This window comes from Protobothrops mucrosquamatus, unplaced genomic scaffold (assembly GCF_001527695.2).
Source record: "Protobothrops mucrosquamatus isolate PMUCROS unplaced genomic scaffold, P.Mucros_1.0 scaffold373, whole genome shotgun sequence".
Classification (NCBI taxonomy): Eukaryota; Metazoa; Chordata; class Lepidosauria; order Squamata; family Viperidae; genus Protobothrops; species Protobothrops mucrosquamatus.
The window spans coordinates 880,750-900,608 of NW_015386705.1; the positions used below are offsets into that span (position 1 = coordinate 880,750).

Below are 19,859 nucleotides of genomic sequence, written 5' to 3' on the forward strand. Positions count from 1 at the left end.
ATAGTTGTTAAGGAGGTGTTTTTGCTGAGCACAAAGTAACAGCAATTTTCAGCAGAAATGTTATAAATTGTGGTCATGAGACTGTGGGATGCTGCAAACCAGAAGGGGAGGCGTCCATCGTAACCTCAAAGAGTCACTAAGTGACCAGTCATTTTTAAAGATGGAATCATCCTATTGTACCAGCGAGATGTAAAAGGAGTAGCGGAATGTGGGGGAGAAGTTAAAAGAGGGATAAGCCTAGAATCCCCACACAGTCACAAGTGGACTAAGTCCAACCCCCCCCCCCCAATTCAGTTGGCCCTTATCTAACTCCAAGCAGGTGCTAATCATTAGTTGAGAAGATTACTGTGCTTAGGTTTTTAGCAATAAAATTAATTTGACTTTCATGTGGGGACCTAGTCTTTCACCCTGACACCAGAGTTGTTAATAAACAATCAAATTTAGCTAATGGGCTCAACCATAGAGCACTTTCAGTATTTTGACTCAATTAGATATTACATTTAAGACTATTCACATTGAAATGTGAAAAACTGAGATAAAACTCTTAGCAACTTGCCAAATGTCACATACAATCTTAGCTGCAAAGCCATATAGAAGGACACTATAGAGGCTATGCCTATAAAGGGCAAAGGAAAACTGTAGCATGTATCATTTGATTTGCTGCACCAGGCTTTTCACATGACTTGTTTTAAAAATATTAAATATTAGCTGATTTAGGAAACTGCAAGCAAATTATCTTCTAACAACACTAAACACAGATATTCCTGTTTGAATATTGAGTTTGGACACAAATTAATTTAAGTCATCTATATGATCTGTAATATCCTTACACTATTTATCACTATTTACAAATGAATATTTTATCCATCTTATTAAACATCTTTTTAATATCTTTTATATGCAAGGCCCTTTTGTTAGGTCTCCTAAATATATTGAGTAATACTGTGCTACAGTAATAACAACAAAATGCTGTAAGTTTACAAATAGGACATATGCAGCAATATACTCCTTAAGTTTGTCTGCAATTTGCATGGCTTCTGATTCTGGAATTACTGTGCCATCTTCTTGAGTAGTAATCATTGACAGTCAATCTAATCCTTCTTTAAAGCCATCCAAATTGCTGACCATCACCTCCACAACACTAAGAAATGGATCCTGCTATAATTAGAACTTATTTCCATGTAAATAAACATGGTTCAAATTATATTGCATATATACTTAAGTGAGAAGTGCTTACAAATATGTACTTCAAAAAAGTCAGAGGTTCAGATGATTTGTTCAAACCTCAAAAAATAATGTACTGGTATTACTGAGATAATATCTCGTAAAATCAGATCACATTCAATAACTTTTATTGAGAATGCATTGCAAGTTAGTTGAAATTTATTATTCCCTTAAAAACACACACAAAGTCTTATGCATTACAAAAGTCATTGAAAGAATCAGGGTTACTGACTCTTAGCAGCTCCAAATCTTTATTTGTAAAATGAAAAAAAAACAGCCACGCTTTGCAAACAATGCAGATATTGAAGGGCAAGAGGAATTCAAACACATACACTCGTTAGCTGGGGAAAAAATTCTGCTGAAATAGATTTCAGAAATTTTCCTTGGCTTGACATGCAAATTCATGTTGCAGAAGAGTAATTTCCATGGAATTATTAAAACACATGTAACACCAATGCCTGTCCTCATTACGACAGGGGTCATTTACTTCCAAATGCTCACCATGTAATGATTTTAAAATCCTAACCACATTATTTAGCTTTAGTCCCCTAACCAATTACATCCTGAAAGATGATGTAAATCCTGGAATCAAATTCTCTACCATAACTGGATAAAGTTTCCAGGTTTTCCAATAGAGAATAAAGATACAATCATTAGAGTAAAATACTGAGCATATTCTTATAAAAGTCCATTATGCTGTTTTAAGTTTGCAATGGATCTATTTTACTATTCATAATCTAGTTATTCTAAGGATTGGTGAAGTCCCAGGAGATAGTAATTGTCACCCAGTTGTTAAAGAGAAAGGAAGACAACCAAGGAAGCCACAGACCTGTCAGTGTGACATCTACATTGGAGCAGATCTTACGTTAGCATTAACAAGATCCAGCAGGAGTTTGCCAGACATACAGTTAATCTATTATTTGGCAGAGTATGTAGGCCAAGGGAATGCTGCAGACATAATGTATCTGGACCTCAGCAGTCTTACTAAATTTACTAAATTTTCCTTTACAAAATGATAAAATAAGGATTAGAAGATGATACTGCTGGATGGTTCAGTACTCAAAGGCACCAATTCATCTTGAGAACTATTCAATAGAATGCCACATGGCCCTGTCTTGCTGGTGAACATTTTTAATCAGTAATTTGGATGAGGGAAGCTGTTTGCAGATGAACAGAATAGATAGCATTAATATTTTGATGAAAGAGAAAATTCAAAAAGATGTAAACAGGCTTGAGCCTGTTGAAATAAATAAGATGAATTTTAAAAAAGGAGAAACGTAATCTCCTGCATCTGTGGAACAGGCTGCAAAACAAAGTTAGGAGTCCTTCAAATAGAGGCTGCATTGTCATCTGTCAGAAATGTTCTATGGCTCCTGCACTGAGCAGCAGACTGAACTAGTTGACCTCTAGTCCTTTGAATTCTATGGCTCTACAACATGAGCAGATGGCTAAAGTGCTTTCAGAACTGCACTCTGACAGAACATAGTCGAGGCAATCTATGAGCTAACAACACTCTGTATGTAGTTAAACATGTATATTAGCTTTCAAAATGGCAATGTTGGTTGAAAATATACCATATATTAAATTGGGGAGGAGAGATATAGGGAATTAAATTAGCAAATCTTTCTTTGGCCTAAAATGGTCAAGATCTAGAAAGATTTTCCTTGGTGCTTTACTCAAATGTTTAATAAAATTTCTTAAGTGTTTGATGCAAACATGTATCTGTGTAGTGAGAAAGAATCCTCTAAACAACCAAAATAAATCTTAGATATTTATAAGAATATTAATGCTTTTAAGAATATGTAGAAGAATCTTAAGTTAAAAACATAACATCCAATAAAAATCATATAAATTGCATTTTAGGAAACTACTTAAATACTGACAATCTAACTAAGATATCAAAGTTATATCAGTCAGAATCTTTAAAATCACTTTGTTTCTGAAGCCATTATAGTTTAATTTTATTTGCAAGTAAGCTACTATATAAATACCAGTCCGATTCCCTGTATATCTCCCATCAATAACAAAAATTCTAGCTATACTTCTCCTTAGCTTATAAAATCTGAAACTATGTATATAAGGTGGCTTAGCAGCACATTACAGTATATCAAATGAGCATTCATCACATGAATACAGATACTGTAATTGCATATTAATAGCTAATATATGTTGAAAAATAGGGAATGTTATTTTAATCAGTAGCTATTTTTAAATAAATGTAAGGAGACAATAGCTTGCCAATTTTGCATTTTAAAAACATTTTGCAATTTTAGAACTGAAGAAACTTTATCAGCAGAGATAATAGAGAAATGGAAATGGAAAACTCCATAAACATGCTAGAGTGATGAAAATTAAACTAATTTAAAACTACTTATTAGGAGGCTTTTGTCAGCATAAAATTGTACCAAATCAGTTTATAATTAGTAAAATGAAAAAAATACATAACATCTTTATAATAATGGCATGCATAAGTCAAATAAATATGTAAAAATAACTTTTAGATAAAACACCAGGGCACATTAAAATGGATATTGAAAACACTAACAGCAGAAGGCAATGATAGACTGAGAAATCAGGAGCAATATATAATATACTGTAGCAAACATACAGTGTATACTTACTGATTGGTAGAAAACAACATGAAAGCAAATTTTGTCTTAGCAGCAAGGTCAGAGAGGACATGGCTACTGCCACTGTTATTACTTAAACAATATTAAAACTTGTGACTATTAATTACTATGATAAAACAGTTGAGGGAAAGATTGGATCTATAATAGAAAGAAAAATTATATATGTATCCCTTCTGCTTGAAATAGCCAATAGAAATAAACTAGAAACATCTCCAAGAACAAGATACAAAAGATTAGTTGTCAATTCTATGTTGAGATAAAAGAGCTAGTATGACAATTATGTGCCTGGACAACAAAACACATGAGTTAGATCCTCCAATATACATTATACATTAAGCCAGAAACTGACTCAACATAGTTTCAATTGAATTATTATTCAATTAAAAAAAGGATAGCCAGAGCATTGGAAACACTTTCAAGTCAAATTTTAAACATATGTATTCATATGTAATTCATGTGCGGGATTATCTTCTGTTTAACAATTGTAAAAAATAACCTTCATGCTTAAATTTAAGCAGTTCTATAAACTTCATTTTGGGATCAAGGATATTCTTTTAAAATTTTAAATCTCTCCAATTAAATACATCTGTATAAAGAAAGAAACCACATCTGCATACCTTAATATACTGTTTTTGTATCAGAAATGTCTTACACAACAGCAGGAATGTAGGTGACAGAGTCCACTAGTAACCAAGTGTTTAAGTATGTTACTTAGAATATGGCAATGTTTTATGAAAACAAAATACCCAGTACCATACAGCGTCTGAGAGCTGAATTCTAGCAAAATCACCTTTTTAAAAGGTGGAGCAAACCATCTTGGCATTTTTGACAGATATGCTATTCCAACTTTTTGTCTCATTTTCTTCTTTCAAAGGGCTGGGAAAGCTTGCTATCCAAAGTGACAAAGCCGTTCATAAGATAATGACTTCCTCTACCCATTCATATATCATACAGGGTTTTTTTTTTTTTAAAAAATACACACTATATATATTCTTTCTCAAACCGAAGACAAAAGAATATCCTGCACCAACCATTAAACTTTACCAAAGTGATGTGGGATACTATCCTAAAACCACCCACTGAGTTTTATGGCATTTTATTTCGGGATATTAAAACAGAAACCCCACCCAACCAGTTTCTACATTTAGACCTTAAATAGGTTCCTTACTCAAAGAGATAGAGAATCTGTTCAAAAGCAACATGTTGCAACCACCTTTTGTTATAGGGGGAAGGGAAGGAAATGGAATGGACTGAAAGAAACAGACCTGGGGGAGAAGGAACTGGGGAGGAGATATGAATAAAAAAAAGACAACCAAGCGACAAAGTCAGGCTTTTAAAATGAAAACCAAAACCAAGCGATGTTTCCCCCTTTTCAGAAAGGATATCTTAAACATGGATGTTGATTATTTCGTATGTTTTGACTGCGGAAGGCTCCTTCTAGGCAGCTCGAGGGAGGAGGAGAAGGAGAAAGACACACACAGGGAAGAGAGAGAAAAAGAAAATGGCGCAGAGACTAAGTCCCGACCGTCGACAAGGCGACTTTCCAGGGCGAATAGAGGCCCAAGAGAGATTTTTAAAAAACAAAGGAAGACTGATCTAGGGTCTCAATTGCCCTCACTGCGGACAAACTATGTCAGAAAGGCTGAGGGTCTTAAGATTTCGGAGAATTAGGAACCTCGATGGGAACAATGGGGCCGGTGAGCGAGGAGACGGGACTTAGTCTCTGGGACGCCATGTCTGTCCTTTACTATCCTTAGCAATGCAAGAGAAGGGGAGAGGGGAGAAAAAGAGAAAGCGGAGGGGAAAAAAAAACAATCCCACTCCCCGCTTTTACAAGGTTAAGGAAAAGACACTCACCATTCGCTCGGAAATCTGGATCAATCTATTATTAAAAAAAAGAAAATGGGAAAATACGTTTTAAAAAGGCATCCCAGGACCAAGGAATGATTTCACACAAAAACTACGTGCTTTTTTTAACAAGCTAGGCCTGGATAAGGGGGAAGAAATCATTCCTAAGGACCGTACATAAATACCTCGACTAAAAAAAAAAAAGACCGAATTGCGATTTTAACTACACCTCCCTTCCCCCACCATCCTCACCGAAGTTTTGCCCTCCAGTTTTAATTGCCTTCCTCCTCGTGCGTAGCTCTCAATTCCCAGGTTTCCTCAGACTTCCCCCCCCCCACACTCCCCCCCACTCTCTTTTACGAGTCCCCCATGTCCGGCAAGCGGAGGGAAGAAATTGGCAAAGACAGAGAACTGGCCACCTTAGGGACCCTTTCCCTTTTAGGGAATGGGGGCCAGTTTAATCAGGGCTTATTGGAATAAAACGTAACTTAAAGGGAACCCCGGAGAGAAGCAAGGGGACAGAGAAGAGGCCAGAGGCCAAAAGCTCGTAATATGATTAAGGGCCCATGGACAGAGCCAAGGAAACAGGACGTTTTCCCCTCCACAAAAAGACACCTCCGAAAAAAACCTGGGAGTAGCACCCCGTCCCCAAAGTATCTAGCAAATTGTACCTGGCCTGAAAATATTACCACCTCAGTCTTTCTGAGGAACGGCTAAATTATGGGCATAAACCTTTCTTCTCCATCATCAGAAATCCCCCACTTTTTCCCTCAAAAGAGAGAAAGGAAAGGCCTCAACGTCCACAGATTTTTCTTTCTTTCCCCTATTAACTACTAGAAAAATGAGAGCCCCCTTACCTGGGAGTCGTTATGCAGCTGATCCCCACTCATGCCTATACCACAGTCGCAAGCAAGAAAAACCCGGGGAGAGGGAAGGACTTGAGGCCAAAGGGAAACCACAGCTCCCTAAACAGCCCAGTCAGTTGTGTAACAGACTAAGTCCTCATTTCCACTCACTGCGCAGGCGCCGCGACTTTTAAATGGTGGGGCGGAGCTAAATGAAGCTTCGGAGGCTAGACGACAGATCCGAGATAAGAACGCCCTTCTTTCCATAACCCAACCTATTATCTGCCTCTCCTTCAATCAGTAATATCTGTGCTTATATTTGCATGTAGGCCACGCCCACCAGCTCTTGGTTCTCCCGCCTCCTGGCCCTGACTTCCTACGTAGCCACGCCTCTTCCTTCTCCGCCATTTACGAAAAATGCCGGTTGCATTTCCCCCCTTCCCTTGCTTCCGCCTGCAAAAGCCGGGTTCTTATTTACATATCCTGTCACGCCCCTTTACTCGCCGCCAATAAGCAATAAGAGGAGGTCTTGTCATGAAAAATTACAAGGCCTCCTCTTATTGCTATCTGAGGGAGATATTTTATTGCGACACATTTGTACGAGCTCTAGCACGAGTACGCTACGCATGCGTACATTTCCTTTTGGAGACGCACTTTAGAAAAGCAAAGTTGTCAACGTGCGACGCTTTACAGTTAGGGATCCCGAGGTATATATGGAGACGAGGTAGAAGAACTATCTTGTTATTTCGGTGCTTATTTCCTGCTTTGTTCCTGTCGTAGTTAACAAAAAATAAAATCTAGATATCTGGACATTATTAATATATAAAGTCGGGTTTGGACTCTGGTTAAATTCAATTCTGATGAAACTGGCTAGACACGGTCTATAAGAGACAACCTCCCTCCCAGGTCTGTTGCATCAATAATAGGCTCTATTTGCATGACCCATGTCTAACAACCGTATTTTTTTCTACTCAGTTTTCTGAGTTTGCCTAAAGCCGAATGCAAAGAACACAGGCTGAATTTATACAATAAAGATAGAATATTGCTGGCAACAGTGTGCTAAGTGAAGGACAGTGAATATAGACAATTTTAAAACACTTTAGCGAACAGAAGTCTTTTGTAATATATTTCGGAGGTTTCTGCATGTCAACTTAATGATGAATGTAACTGATATCTGTGATAAGTATGTATGTTTGAATATTAGAATGTTCAATTAGAGCTAAATTTCAGCCATTCATAATTGCTCAGCTTAATCTGTTACAGTGAGGATGTTCAAGAATAAAAGAAAAAAATCTATTAGCTTCAGTTCTTGTAGGAACGAAGAATATAAAATGTTATAAACGTTTAGCTGGAAATAACTTATTTTCCCCCCATGGGTTAATATGGCAAGTAATTATTCCATTTTTTTCTGGTTGTCAGATTTGATCTTGAGTACAGCATCCAGTGATGAGCGACACACTGTAAGAAATATTCAGAAATGTTGGAACAAGTTTAAAGAAGAGCAATGAAAATGATCAGGAGACTAAAGCTAAGCCTATGAAGAGAGGTAGAAGGCAATGGGAATGTTTAGGCTTGAAATTAGAAGCCTAAGAGATACATAGCATCACTCTTCAAATACCTGAAAGCATGTTATAGAGAAGAAAGACATTTATTATCTCAAATGACCAGAACAGAGTGGTTTGGCAGGGGAATTATTTACATAAAAAGAGAGTATAGGTAGTCCTTGACAACAGTTCATTTAGTGACCATTCAAAGTTATAACCACTGAAAAAGTGACTTATGACACAACTATTGCCATCACCATGGTCACATGATCAAAATTCAGATGATTGGCAACTGCCTCATATTTATGACTATTGCAATGTCCTGGGATCATATAATTATCTGTTGTGACCTTCTGACAAGCAAAGTCAATTGGGAAGCCAGATTCACTTAACAACCATGTTACTAACTTAAGAACTGTAATGATTCACTTAACTGTATCAAGACAAATCTCTCACTTAGTAACAGAAATGTTGGACTGAATTGTGGTTATAAGTCGAGGACTGTCTCTACTGTTGTCTTCAATGGATCTGTTTAAGCAGAGGATGGACCTTCCGAAGTAAATACTTTAATTTGGATTTTTGCACAAAATAGGAAACTGGATTTGATTGTTTGAATGTCACCGTCTGTTATTATGTTTATGAACTCGTTTATATAAATGTGCAAAGGTTCATACTAGAATTTCTTTCTGAACAAATGTTATCAGTGCTGGAAATGTGCTGTTTTCAGGCATGCTGCTAATGGAGAGTTGAATCAAACTCATAAAAATATTTCAAGAAATAAGTACAAAAATATTGTATTTAACTATTCAGATTGTGTTATTTTAAAAATTAATGACAGAAAAGTCCAATTATGATCAAACATGGCTTATAAGTACAGGTAGTCCTTGACTTACAACAGTTCATTTAGTGACCACTCAAAGTCACAACAGCACTGAAAAAAGTGACATGACCATTTTTCACACTTACGACTTTTGTAGCAGCCCCATGATCATTTGATCCAAATTCAGATGCTTGGCAACTAGTTCATATTTATGACTATTGCAGTGTCCCGGCGTCATGTGAACCCCTTTTGTGACCTTCTAACAAGCAAAATCAATGGGGAAGCCAGATTCACTTAACAGTCATGTTATTAACTTGTGCACTGCAGTGATTCACTTAACAACTGTGGCAAGAAAGATCGTAAAATGAGGCAAAACTCACTTAGCAAATGCTTCACTTAACAGAAATTTTGGGCTTAATTGTGGCCGTAAGTCGAGGACTACCTTTATGCATATAATAGCAAGTGAGGCACAATGTTATGTAGATTTTCACAAAACATTTCCTCATTCTAGATAGTCCTGGGTGCCAAGTTTTAACAAGAATGTTAACCAATTGAAAGTCTGTGTGAAGAAGAAAGCATTCAAGAAATCAGGTTCTTTGATGAAAATGGAAAAAAACTGAATATTTTTTGTCATAACAAGACATAATAGAAAGGAAAATCCCATATTAAATTAGAAGAAATTTCTTAACATTAAGTACTGCATGACTAAACAACTTGTCTCAGGACATAGTGAGATCTTTTTCCTCTACTGCCAATATGAAGATAATTTGTCAGGGATGTTGCTATTTAATTTAGCCCAACTTTCCAATTTTGGAATTGATATCAAAAGGATGAAGAAGAATCAGAAATTGTTAAATGGAGTTTATGAGATCCTCAAAACAAGAGCTGCAATATCTTTCTCAACCACCCTCTCTCTCTTTGGTATCCCATTCCTGCTTCAATCAACATTTCTTATATACAATACTTACTTTAATATAACAAAGCCATTGTAATTTCTTTTGACAAATACTAATTCCTTACAAGTCATTACTCTTCCACCAGCATTGATTAATATTGGTCTACCCATTTTTCCATCTTTAACATGGAAAACATTCTACAGACATTCACTTACTTGCTGTAACTCTCATTTATGTATAAATGCAATTACTCATTTTCCCTTCAAAGACAATTCTTGTTATTTCATTTTCATATCTATACTCCTCATGAAATGTAGTTTCTCTAACAATTAATGCAAAATATCAGGTTTATTTATTGATCATATTTATATGGCCACTCATCTCACGTGTGGTAGTGTAAATTTGGCAGTATACAAAACAACCATAAAAACAATTAAAAAACATTCAAAAAGTACATTCAAAAATTAATATTATAGTCTATAAAACATTCTCCAACAACAACACATCAAAGTCATATATGCATTTATGTCCTCAACGTCATCGTTCCAGGTTTTCTTTGATAATATTCTTTGTAGCTATCTCTGCCTTTATTCCTTTATCTTTTGTACCGATATTTTTTTTTATGCCTGCACTGTTAGATAGTGGTCTTTTGCAATATTCCTTTTTCTGGAGTTTGGCACTCACTCAGAGTCTGGACTTGACTTAAGTGATGATACTTTTATTACAGAATCAAGGAGCTATACAAAAATAAAGTGATGCTAGTAAGTGAGGACTCTAATGGTATTTATGTGCATATCCCTGGATTTAAATTCTGAGCTGTTTTCTTCTGTTTTGCAACAAACTGCTTGCAGATCTTCCTGGCACTGTCCCTTCAAGTAGCTTTTGATTACAAAACTCTTCATTCCATTTCAAACTCCTTGTTTTGCACCTTTCCAGCTCAACTCACAGTTCATCGTTCCGTCAAGTAGCCTTCCCTAAGCTACTTATACAAGCATAACATAACATCATAACATCATTCTGTGGCAGTGTGTAACAATTTTTTTTATTCTGTTCCAAGCAGGTTCTAAATCCTCTACTTCACTAATCCACATTCAAGGCCTCTTGAATTCTTGTATCGTTTGCTAATTCTTTTTAAATAATTCTTTCCAATCAAATCATACTTTTAAATTCCCTTGTCACACATATATATGAATAAATTTATGGTTAAAGCACAAATTCCAAACAGACTTGCTCCTGAACAACTACTGACCAGTCACTATTCTTACCCATTCTTCCATCTCCAAAAACGGCCTGACATTTTTTCCCCATACATTCTGATTTTGTGACAGCCCACTAGATTGCTCAGATCAACCTACAGGATGGCTAAAATTAATTTTATTCAGATTGGCTGTAATAAAAAGAATCTTCTAAGTTTGTTTGTGCTCTACCTTTTTTCCTCCTTAGAGTTCAGTGAACTAGAGAGGCATCTGCCTGATCCACTTATAGATCTGATCTTAAATCCACTAGGTAGACCAGATCAAGAAACTTGTGTGCATTTATCTAATGTACATGTTTCCCAAAAATATATTTCTGATTTGGGTTCTTCCATTAAGAACATTCACCAGTATGTAACATGACCATCATAATTATGGATTTCTAATCTTATAGATTAGAATCTTATACCTTCACTTTCCTTTGTATCTTTACCATTTCCATAAGATAAAACCACCTTCATTCAAATTAAAAGTGTCTTTGCCCTGTCTCTTAGTTTCACAGAAATACAGCATATTTATTTATTTATTTCATAATTTTATCATTCATTCCTCTTTGAAGCAAGTCACTGTTTCCTATATGATATTAGATGGATACATAGACTTGACCTCTGCCACTTGTTATGGCCTTGATCAATTGAGGCTTTCACATAATGTTTAGAAGGCCAGATCCTGAAGTTGAAACTCAAGTACTTTGGCCACCTAATGAGAAGGAGGACTCACTGGAGAAGAGCCTAATGCTGAGAAAGATTGAGGGCAATAGAAGAAGGGAACGACAGAGAATGAGGTGGCTGGATGGAGTCACTGAAGCCGTAGGCGTGAGCTTAAATGGACTCCAAAAGATGGTAGAGGACAGGAAGGCCTGGAGGAACGTTGTCCATGGGGTCACGATGGGTCAGACACGACTTCGCAACTAATAACAACAACATAGAAAATACACATTCGTAAGGACAATTCCCTTTTTATGGTAATGACAGTACCGGTTAATTTTTGCATATTTTAGCTAATATGGTTACAGATACCGCCAAAGTCTACTCTAAGCTTACTTGTAGATATTCTGTGCAGATTTCTCTAAAGCCATCAAGTAGCAGTACATGCAGAGTAAGGACTTCATTTGCTCTATCATTAAATTATGGACTAAGTAACATTTTTCTCTTTAGCAAAGAGAAGGTGCTATATAAACATGACACTGAGGAGTTATTGGGCTACAAGAAACTCAAATTGTTCTCGTCTTTCTGCAGTGGGATTATTAAAAAGACCAGAAACATCTCAAGATGTGACTTTATAACATACCAATAGACACAAAGGGATAGTCTGTAGAATAATAATTATTCTGTGACTAAACAGCTAAAGGAAAAGCAAAGAATATGATACAATTATTTACTGATAAACTATTGACTTTATTGAGTTAATTCCCAGAGAACTGGGCACAAGACTGTATCCTTAACATCCCTTTCTGTTCAGCAAATAAGCCATAGTGACCAGTAGATGTAAAAATATACATTATATAATAGCACGAGAGCCTGGAATATATTATATACTACATTATAAATTAGTATTTTGTTTTGCCTTCATATGTTGTGCAAATACACCAATATGATTTGTTAATCATGCTTTAGTGCATTGCATAAGCACCACCTATATATTTCTCATTTGTATACATTTATACAAACGTATCTTAAAAGTCCTATCTAAAGTAAAATCTCAGTCACAGTCATTTCAAAATTCATCCATTTGCTCTTGGATAGTTTCATATAATAAACACTTAGTGTGACAGATTTCTCTTTGTATACTGCCCCAGGCACTGTTACAGCATAGTATAAATAATAGCAACATCTGTATTTCAAACTGTTAGCTTCCCCATTGTATTATTTTCAGAACTGTTTCTCCAAAATGTGACATCTAATCTGAGCTGGGTTGTTTCATTTCATTTCTCTGGTTTCATGCAAGAGCTGCTCTACTGCATAGTATTTAGTGCAACAATATCTAGCACAGTAAAGCACAAGTTGCTTGTCAATATGAGAATACTACTACATTAACCATGCAGACTCATCACAATAAAATAATTATTGATTTAAAAAAGACTGACTTTGCTATTAAATGATCATGATGCCTCTCTAGGTACTAATATCAGTACGAATCAGTGACCATGGATTCCTTTAAGGATCCAGTTTTTAACATGTTCCATTCCCTCATTCCTTTTGTATAGAGATAGAATTTTGTATATAGACTAGAATAGAGCTGGAAGGGACCTTGGAGACCTTCTAGTCCAGCCCCCTGCTCTAGTATGAGACCCTATACCATGTCAGACAAGTGACTGTCTAGCCCAGGGGTGTCAAACCGCGCCCACCCCATTGCCGGCAATGGCAAAAAAGTCATGATATGTCACAACACATCATGTGACATTGTGAGTTTGACACCCCTGATCTAGCCTCCTCTTAAAAATCTCCAGTGATGGAGCACCCACGATTTCTGGTGGCAAGCTATTCCATTGGTTAATTGTCCTCACTGTCAGGAAGTTTCTCCTTAGTTCCAGGTTGCTTCTCTCTTTGATCAGTTTCCAACCATTGTTTCTTGTCCTGCCCTCTGGTGCTTTGGTGAATAACGTGACACCCTCTTCCTCGTGGCAGCCCCTCAAATACTGGAATACTGCTATCATGTTTCCCCTATTTGTTCTTTTCTTTAGACTAGCCAAACCCAGGTCCCACAGCCGTTCTTCGTATGTTTTAGTCTCCAGGCCTTTGATCATCTTAGTTGCTCTTCTCTGAATTTTTTCCAAACTCTCAACATCTTTTTTGTGATATGGTGATCTAAATTGGCTGTGTGTTGTCTGCTTGTACATGTGTTTGTGTGTGTGTGTGTTTGTATAGACAAATGAATTTCAGGAAAAGACAGATTATTTTCAGCCAAGAATTACAGCATTTCAAATGGTACTGTAATATTGCTAATGATATTTTTATTTTTATTTGTTAACAGTTTTTTATATTGCTAGCTCACTATTATTGTTATAATAGCTTGCTCTATTGCTGTTATCACTATTATTAATACATTTATTATATATTCAAATAGAGGTGTCCCAGCTCCCTGCCTGGATATCCTTTTCCTCCTGTCCATTATCCACTGGCTTCTTTATGCCAACATAATGGGGGGGAAATGAATTGGAGCAGCAGATAACTGCTGTTCCTCTGCATTTCTAAAGTTGCTTACTTGTCAGAGAGAACGTACTAGGAAGGAGCAATGGCATTCTTGGTGTGGTGTGGGGCTTCCTCATAGGCATAATGGCATCTGACCATGTCTTTGTCCACACGGACAGGATAGTTAATGGCACCTTGGGAGTCCATTTCAGATGTATTTCCATCAAACGATTATGACTATGCTTGTATTATACTGCATAGAGGAAAGTGGAGCTCTCTGCATTCAGTAGTCCTGCCTCCTTCCTTGCAGCCATTCTTGTCCTCCCACTGTGGAAGAAGGTCTCCAGAACAAGAGACATTGTTTTTATTTGTAAGCACCCTGCTAATTTAGAACTTCAATCATGCAGGGTTTTAAATAACACAGGGACTTTAGGTGAAATGCAGGCTTCTCTCTTCATGCTTTCTCCAGCAGGAAAACCAGACTCTTGAGAGATAGGATGTGATGGTTCTGGCCAGAGTATATTTTCTTATCATTTCCCCTTTGATCATTCCCTCTCTCTAGTCAATATCATCAGGCCACCAATTGAAGACTATTGAGACCTTTCTCCTGACAGACACAAAGATAGCAAAACAAATATCCTCCTGCAATGGCTCACAAATCTAATTAAAAATATTTAAAAAATCCAGGGCAGGGAAGCTAATAACATCCTGGATGGCACAATAGCTAAACAAGCCTGTCAGGGCAAATTATAGTCAAGAGCAAATATCTCCAGTGGGAAGTACTACATAGTACTGTAGCACGTAGTGCTCTTTTGAGTAATTCAGCTAATAAGCCATGTTTTCTATTTTACTATCCTCTCCATCCATTTTTTTAAGTATTTGAATCCTTGCACCCCAGTGGTCAATTAATATTCCATGCCAAGCAACTTACTCAAATAATCCTTGGCTTGTTCTGTTTTGTTTTGTTTTTTTAAAAAAAATCTTAATTCTCCCCCCAAATGCAAATCAAACCTGATGGTTCTGCATTTATGTGAATAGTCATGTTTTAACCCTATAAGACATGACACTCATAGAATATGACTATTAAATGTACATTCTTGGGCTTAATAGTAATTCCAAAATCAAATGCCAGTGAATCATAACGGACTGAACTTTGAACTTTCAAGGAGACTTAGCACTGAAATTCACTAGCAGTGCAATCCTACATACACACACTACAATCTGAAGTGAGGCTCGGAGTGGACACTGTTTATTCTCTATAACAAGATCACAGTCTGAAATGTCAGTTACCATTTCCAATCTACTTTTTGGAGTTATTATGACTAACCTGGTGGTATTGGATGCCAGCCAACCTATTTATTAGGTGATCTATTGTTTAGATTACTCCTCTATTTGCTTTTGTTTCTTTTTGGCCATAACAAGTGCTACTGTTTGCCCATATCTGCTTTTTCTGGGCAATTGTAGGGATTGATACTAGATGGAGAGCAAGTAAATATTTTTAGTTTTACAAATTTTATTGATTTTCAAATAAAAAATATATAACACAATACAAATATGGTGTACTTCATTAAAAAAAAGAAGAAAACTATTAAGTAATATGTTTTTTGGGGGTGGTCGGCAATCCCCCCCCCCGCATCCTCCCTCTCTCTCTCCCTTCCAACCTACTTTCCTCTTACTTTCCTTCCCTCCTATCCACACCTAAGAGAGCAAGTAAATATTGTAACTGGCAAGCCACATCAGGGTTTGCTTGTTTTTTAGCTTAGCACATTGTACAAACCAAATGAATTATATTTTAGTCAACAGATCCTGGTTAAGTATAAAACCACCAGTGACTGATTTTATTTAATCATGATTTATTTAAAAAAATCACAGTTGACTGGGTTCATAGAACACACCAACATTTATTTATTTATTTATTTACACACACACACACACACATACACACACAAACACACAAATGTATAAAATCGCAATAAAAATACAGGTTAATAAATTAAAGCCAAAGAAACCAAATTCTGATTTAATCTGTTTGAATTGGGTCAAGTTTTGCTATCCTGTACTCTTCATAGCTCAAGTTAGCAATGAAATAAATCTCATTTACAATAGGCTGCAACAATATGGATTTCCAGTTTGAATGTATAGTTTAAAAGGCTCTGCCTGCACTAATGTAGACAGGCCCATTACTTGGTACCATCAAAGAGAAGGCTGATTTTAAAAAGCTTTTGCAGAACAGGCACAAAATTTCATATTATATAACCAAAATACAGAACAGCATATCTTATTCACAAATATGAGTTGTTTTTTTCAAGTTTATTTTTGTTTTTCTTCAGAAATCTGGGTTCTTCAGAGCTGACTGATAGTCCCTCTCATTCAAGGGGGTACTAAAAAAGAAAATGTATTATTGGTTCAAATGATATGGGAAAAATAATGATAAGATAATGAAAAAGCTGCATTCATTCAGGTAAACAAAATTTATTATACAGTTACCAATATTGAGGCATCCCCCCTCTCTCTTTCTCTCTGTCTTTCCTCATTCCTCATTGTGATATGTTGTGTGCAGCCATTTGTTCATCATATAATGCCATCTGGCATATTTTAGTGCAGTTAAAAAACACCTTTACTTAAAAGTATGTTGGTACTGCTCTTGATTTAAAATCTTTTGAGTGACTTTCAACTGTTGTAGAAGAGCATAAAGTAAATATAAATATTCATAATAATATTACTGTATCAAAAAACAACAAAAGTAGAATTCCCAGTAGATCTTTTTTCATGGAACAAAAGTCTGCTGTAGAAACTATCTACAACCCAAAGCACCTCGGGCATATCTGTTTCCCATAACATTTGAATACAACCCCAAAACTTCCAAAAGTTGTTATTACTAGTTGCAATTTTACCACAATGGGAAAATTATTAAAATATGAGTGGAAATCATCATATTAGCCACACAACATAATTAAATATAAAGTGAATGAAATAAAAAATACATCAGTCCAAAGCCATATGACATCCCAGCCCAGAAGCGGTACAGCTCTTCACTAGGAGGCCATACCAGATGGCAAGAACCCTGCACTGCCTTGTTACTGCAATCACCAGGAGTCAAAGTTGACTTGATAGCGAAACAACAAAACAAATAGTTGTCAGACAGAATACTAGATGAAAAGGATACACTTGTTGATGTGCATATCATTGAAAGTATTGTTCAAGAATGCCATTTTTTCCTCTCTGGATGTCAGACAGCAAGTGTAAAGCTGAGGATAGATTATAATAAATACATCAAATGAAATATACTCATATCGGCAGAAAAAAAGCTACTGCAGAGCCCATCAGCCAAGGAATTGTGGTTGGCAGGGTCCAGGTGAAGAACCTTTTCTGCCACAGTCCCCCCGCCCCCCGCCCTTTGGAATATCTTGCTGCAGGAAGTGCGATCTGTCCCACCTTCCTGGCCTTCAGGAAATGCTTTGAAACCTGGCTATGCCGGTTAGCATGGGGCCTTGAGGGAGAAGTTGTTGGCTGGAAGTGGCTAGTATAGTAACAGAGAAGTTGCTGCCGCCATCTCTCTGCTTGAAACCCATGGTCTTTAACTTGTTTTAATCTGTAATTTTAATCTGTTTTTATATTTTATAATTGTTTCTATTTCCATATGTTTTGTTGTAAGGCATTCAGGGTTGCTGCACACTCTGAAATGAGCAGTTTATAAATTTGATAAACAAATAGATAAATAAAAAACTGTCCTGAAAAGTCTATACAGTAAAAATGAACATTATTAGCTTTAAGGTGTTACAGAACTGTTTTGTTGTCTTTTGCTCCAAGAGGCATGGTGTCATGGTCTCGTAGGCTGGCTATGTTACAAAAGATTATCTTTATATGATAGACTGTCTTGTCCAATTTAAAGATAAAGCAGTCGTTAAAAGGGTAAAGCAAGAGCCCTACTCAGTCTATTTAGTAGTTACTCTCAGATCAGCAGTAATGCAGACATAACTGAGTGCTGTTTCAGGTATAGTGGCTTTATACATATTTGTTTTTCTGGCATAGTGGTTTTATACATATTTGTTTTTATATGTATTCATATGCCTGTGCGAATTTTCTGTACAATGGTATCTTTTTGCCCAATTTTGGTAATCACATTCTCTCTTTTTGTCATCTTAGATGCTGGGGATTGAAAGCAGAAATGAAATATTAGAACACATTGCTAGGTGTTCATTGCAGCCTGCATTGTCCTGTAAACTTGCTTTCTGCTTTCTTGTGTACTGTTACTCCATTACTGTGTTAAAGTAATTCAACTGCCAGTTTAATCCATTTCATAACAATAAATCTTGAGTTAACCTTGCTTGTTCCCAATGAGCTCCTTATCTATTTATGACATAACCTTGGAAAATTGCAATGGGCTAATTATGTTTGCATCAAGCCTGCCTTCCTTCCTTCCTTCCTTCCTTCCTTCCTTCCTTCCTTCCTTCCTTCCTTCCTTCCTTCCTTCCTTCCTTCCTTCCTTCCTTCCTTCCTTCCTTCCTTCCTCATTTTGTTTGCAGCAACTCATGTCTTATACCAAGAGCCTTTCTCATCACTTTTCTAAATAAACAGTATGCAGACAGACAGCAAAGAGTGCAGTATGTCAGCAGAATGTCTCTAGTCTGCTTCCTTACAGGTTTTTCAATTCTGGTCTATATTTGTTGCATTCCTGGAACATCAATACCAGCTTTCAGCAATTCTGACTCAATGGATACTGAAGGCAGGATGCCCTTGTATTTCTTATGTTTGTATGCAGTGTCGAATGTAGAGTTTTGATGATTATTAAAGTTGATGGTAGCAGTTCTGTTTAATTTTGTTCAGGTTTTTTTTTACAGATAATCATTTTTAAAATACTGTATTCAACTATATTACTCTTAGACCCATGTGTAAATGTTTCTCTTCAAGTATTCAGTTATCATAGTGCACTCTGTGTTCTCTGCAAGTTGCTGCATGAGAAAAGATTTTGTTTCACCAGGTATAGATCTGCAGTGAGATTATAGTATTGCATCATATAGCAGATATATTTTTAACAATGTTGTAATCCGGGCTGTATGTTTGTTTTACAAATATAAGCTTTAAAAGTCAGGCAACTATTTATTGTTTTAAACCAGTGTAGTAATCTATAGCCTTCCAACTTTTGCTGAACTAGTAATCCTAGCCAGCATGACCAATGGCAAAATATTTCAGCAATATTTTGACAGCCAAACATAGTTGGTCCATGCTTTAAGTCATTTAGTAAATTATGGGATTATTGAAAATCTGTATGATGTATATTAGTATGAGCATTATTTAATGCCATGTATCTACCAATAAAGTATAGAAATAGAATATTAACAATATAGCCAATATATTAAACGTGTAATTATGACCAACAAGAACTATCAAAAATAAATATTATAAATAACACAGATAGCAATGTCATTTCTCTAAAGATAATTCCTAATTAGTGGGCACAATGGCTGAGCAGTTAAAGACACTGAGCTTGACAGCCCAGGTTTGAGACCCGAGCGCAACACAACGGGGTAAGCTCCCGTTCCTGCCCCAGCTCCTGCCCACCTAGCAGTTCGAAAGTATCAAATGTGAGTAGGTTAATAGGTATCACTTCGGTGGGAAGGTACCATTCTGTGTGTCATGCTGGCCACATGACCACAGAAAATATCTT

General features: G+C 36.4%; 1 protein-coding gene across 1 annotated transcript in view; it reads right to left on the reverse strand.

Moving 5' to 3' along the window:
* Positions 1-6,711, reverse strand: part of TOP1 (DNA topoisomerase I) — a 70,236-nt gene extending 63,525 nt beyond the window's left edge. Inside the window, exons 1-2 of the mRNA XM_015815749.1 lie at positions 6,560-6,711; positions 5,712-5,736 (exon numbers count right to left, since the gene is read on the reverse strand). Of these exons, the coding sequence (XP_015671235.1) occupies positions 5,712-5,736; positions 6,560-6,592 (58 nt within the window). The 5' untranslated portion in view covers positions 6,593-6,711. The remainder of the gene's footprint in view (positions 1-5,711; positions 5,737-6,559) is intronic.
* Positions 6,712-19,859: the final 13,148 nt, after the last annotated feature.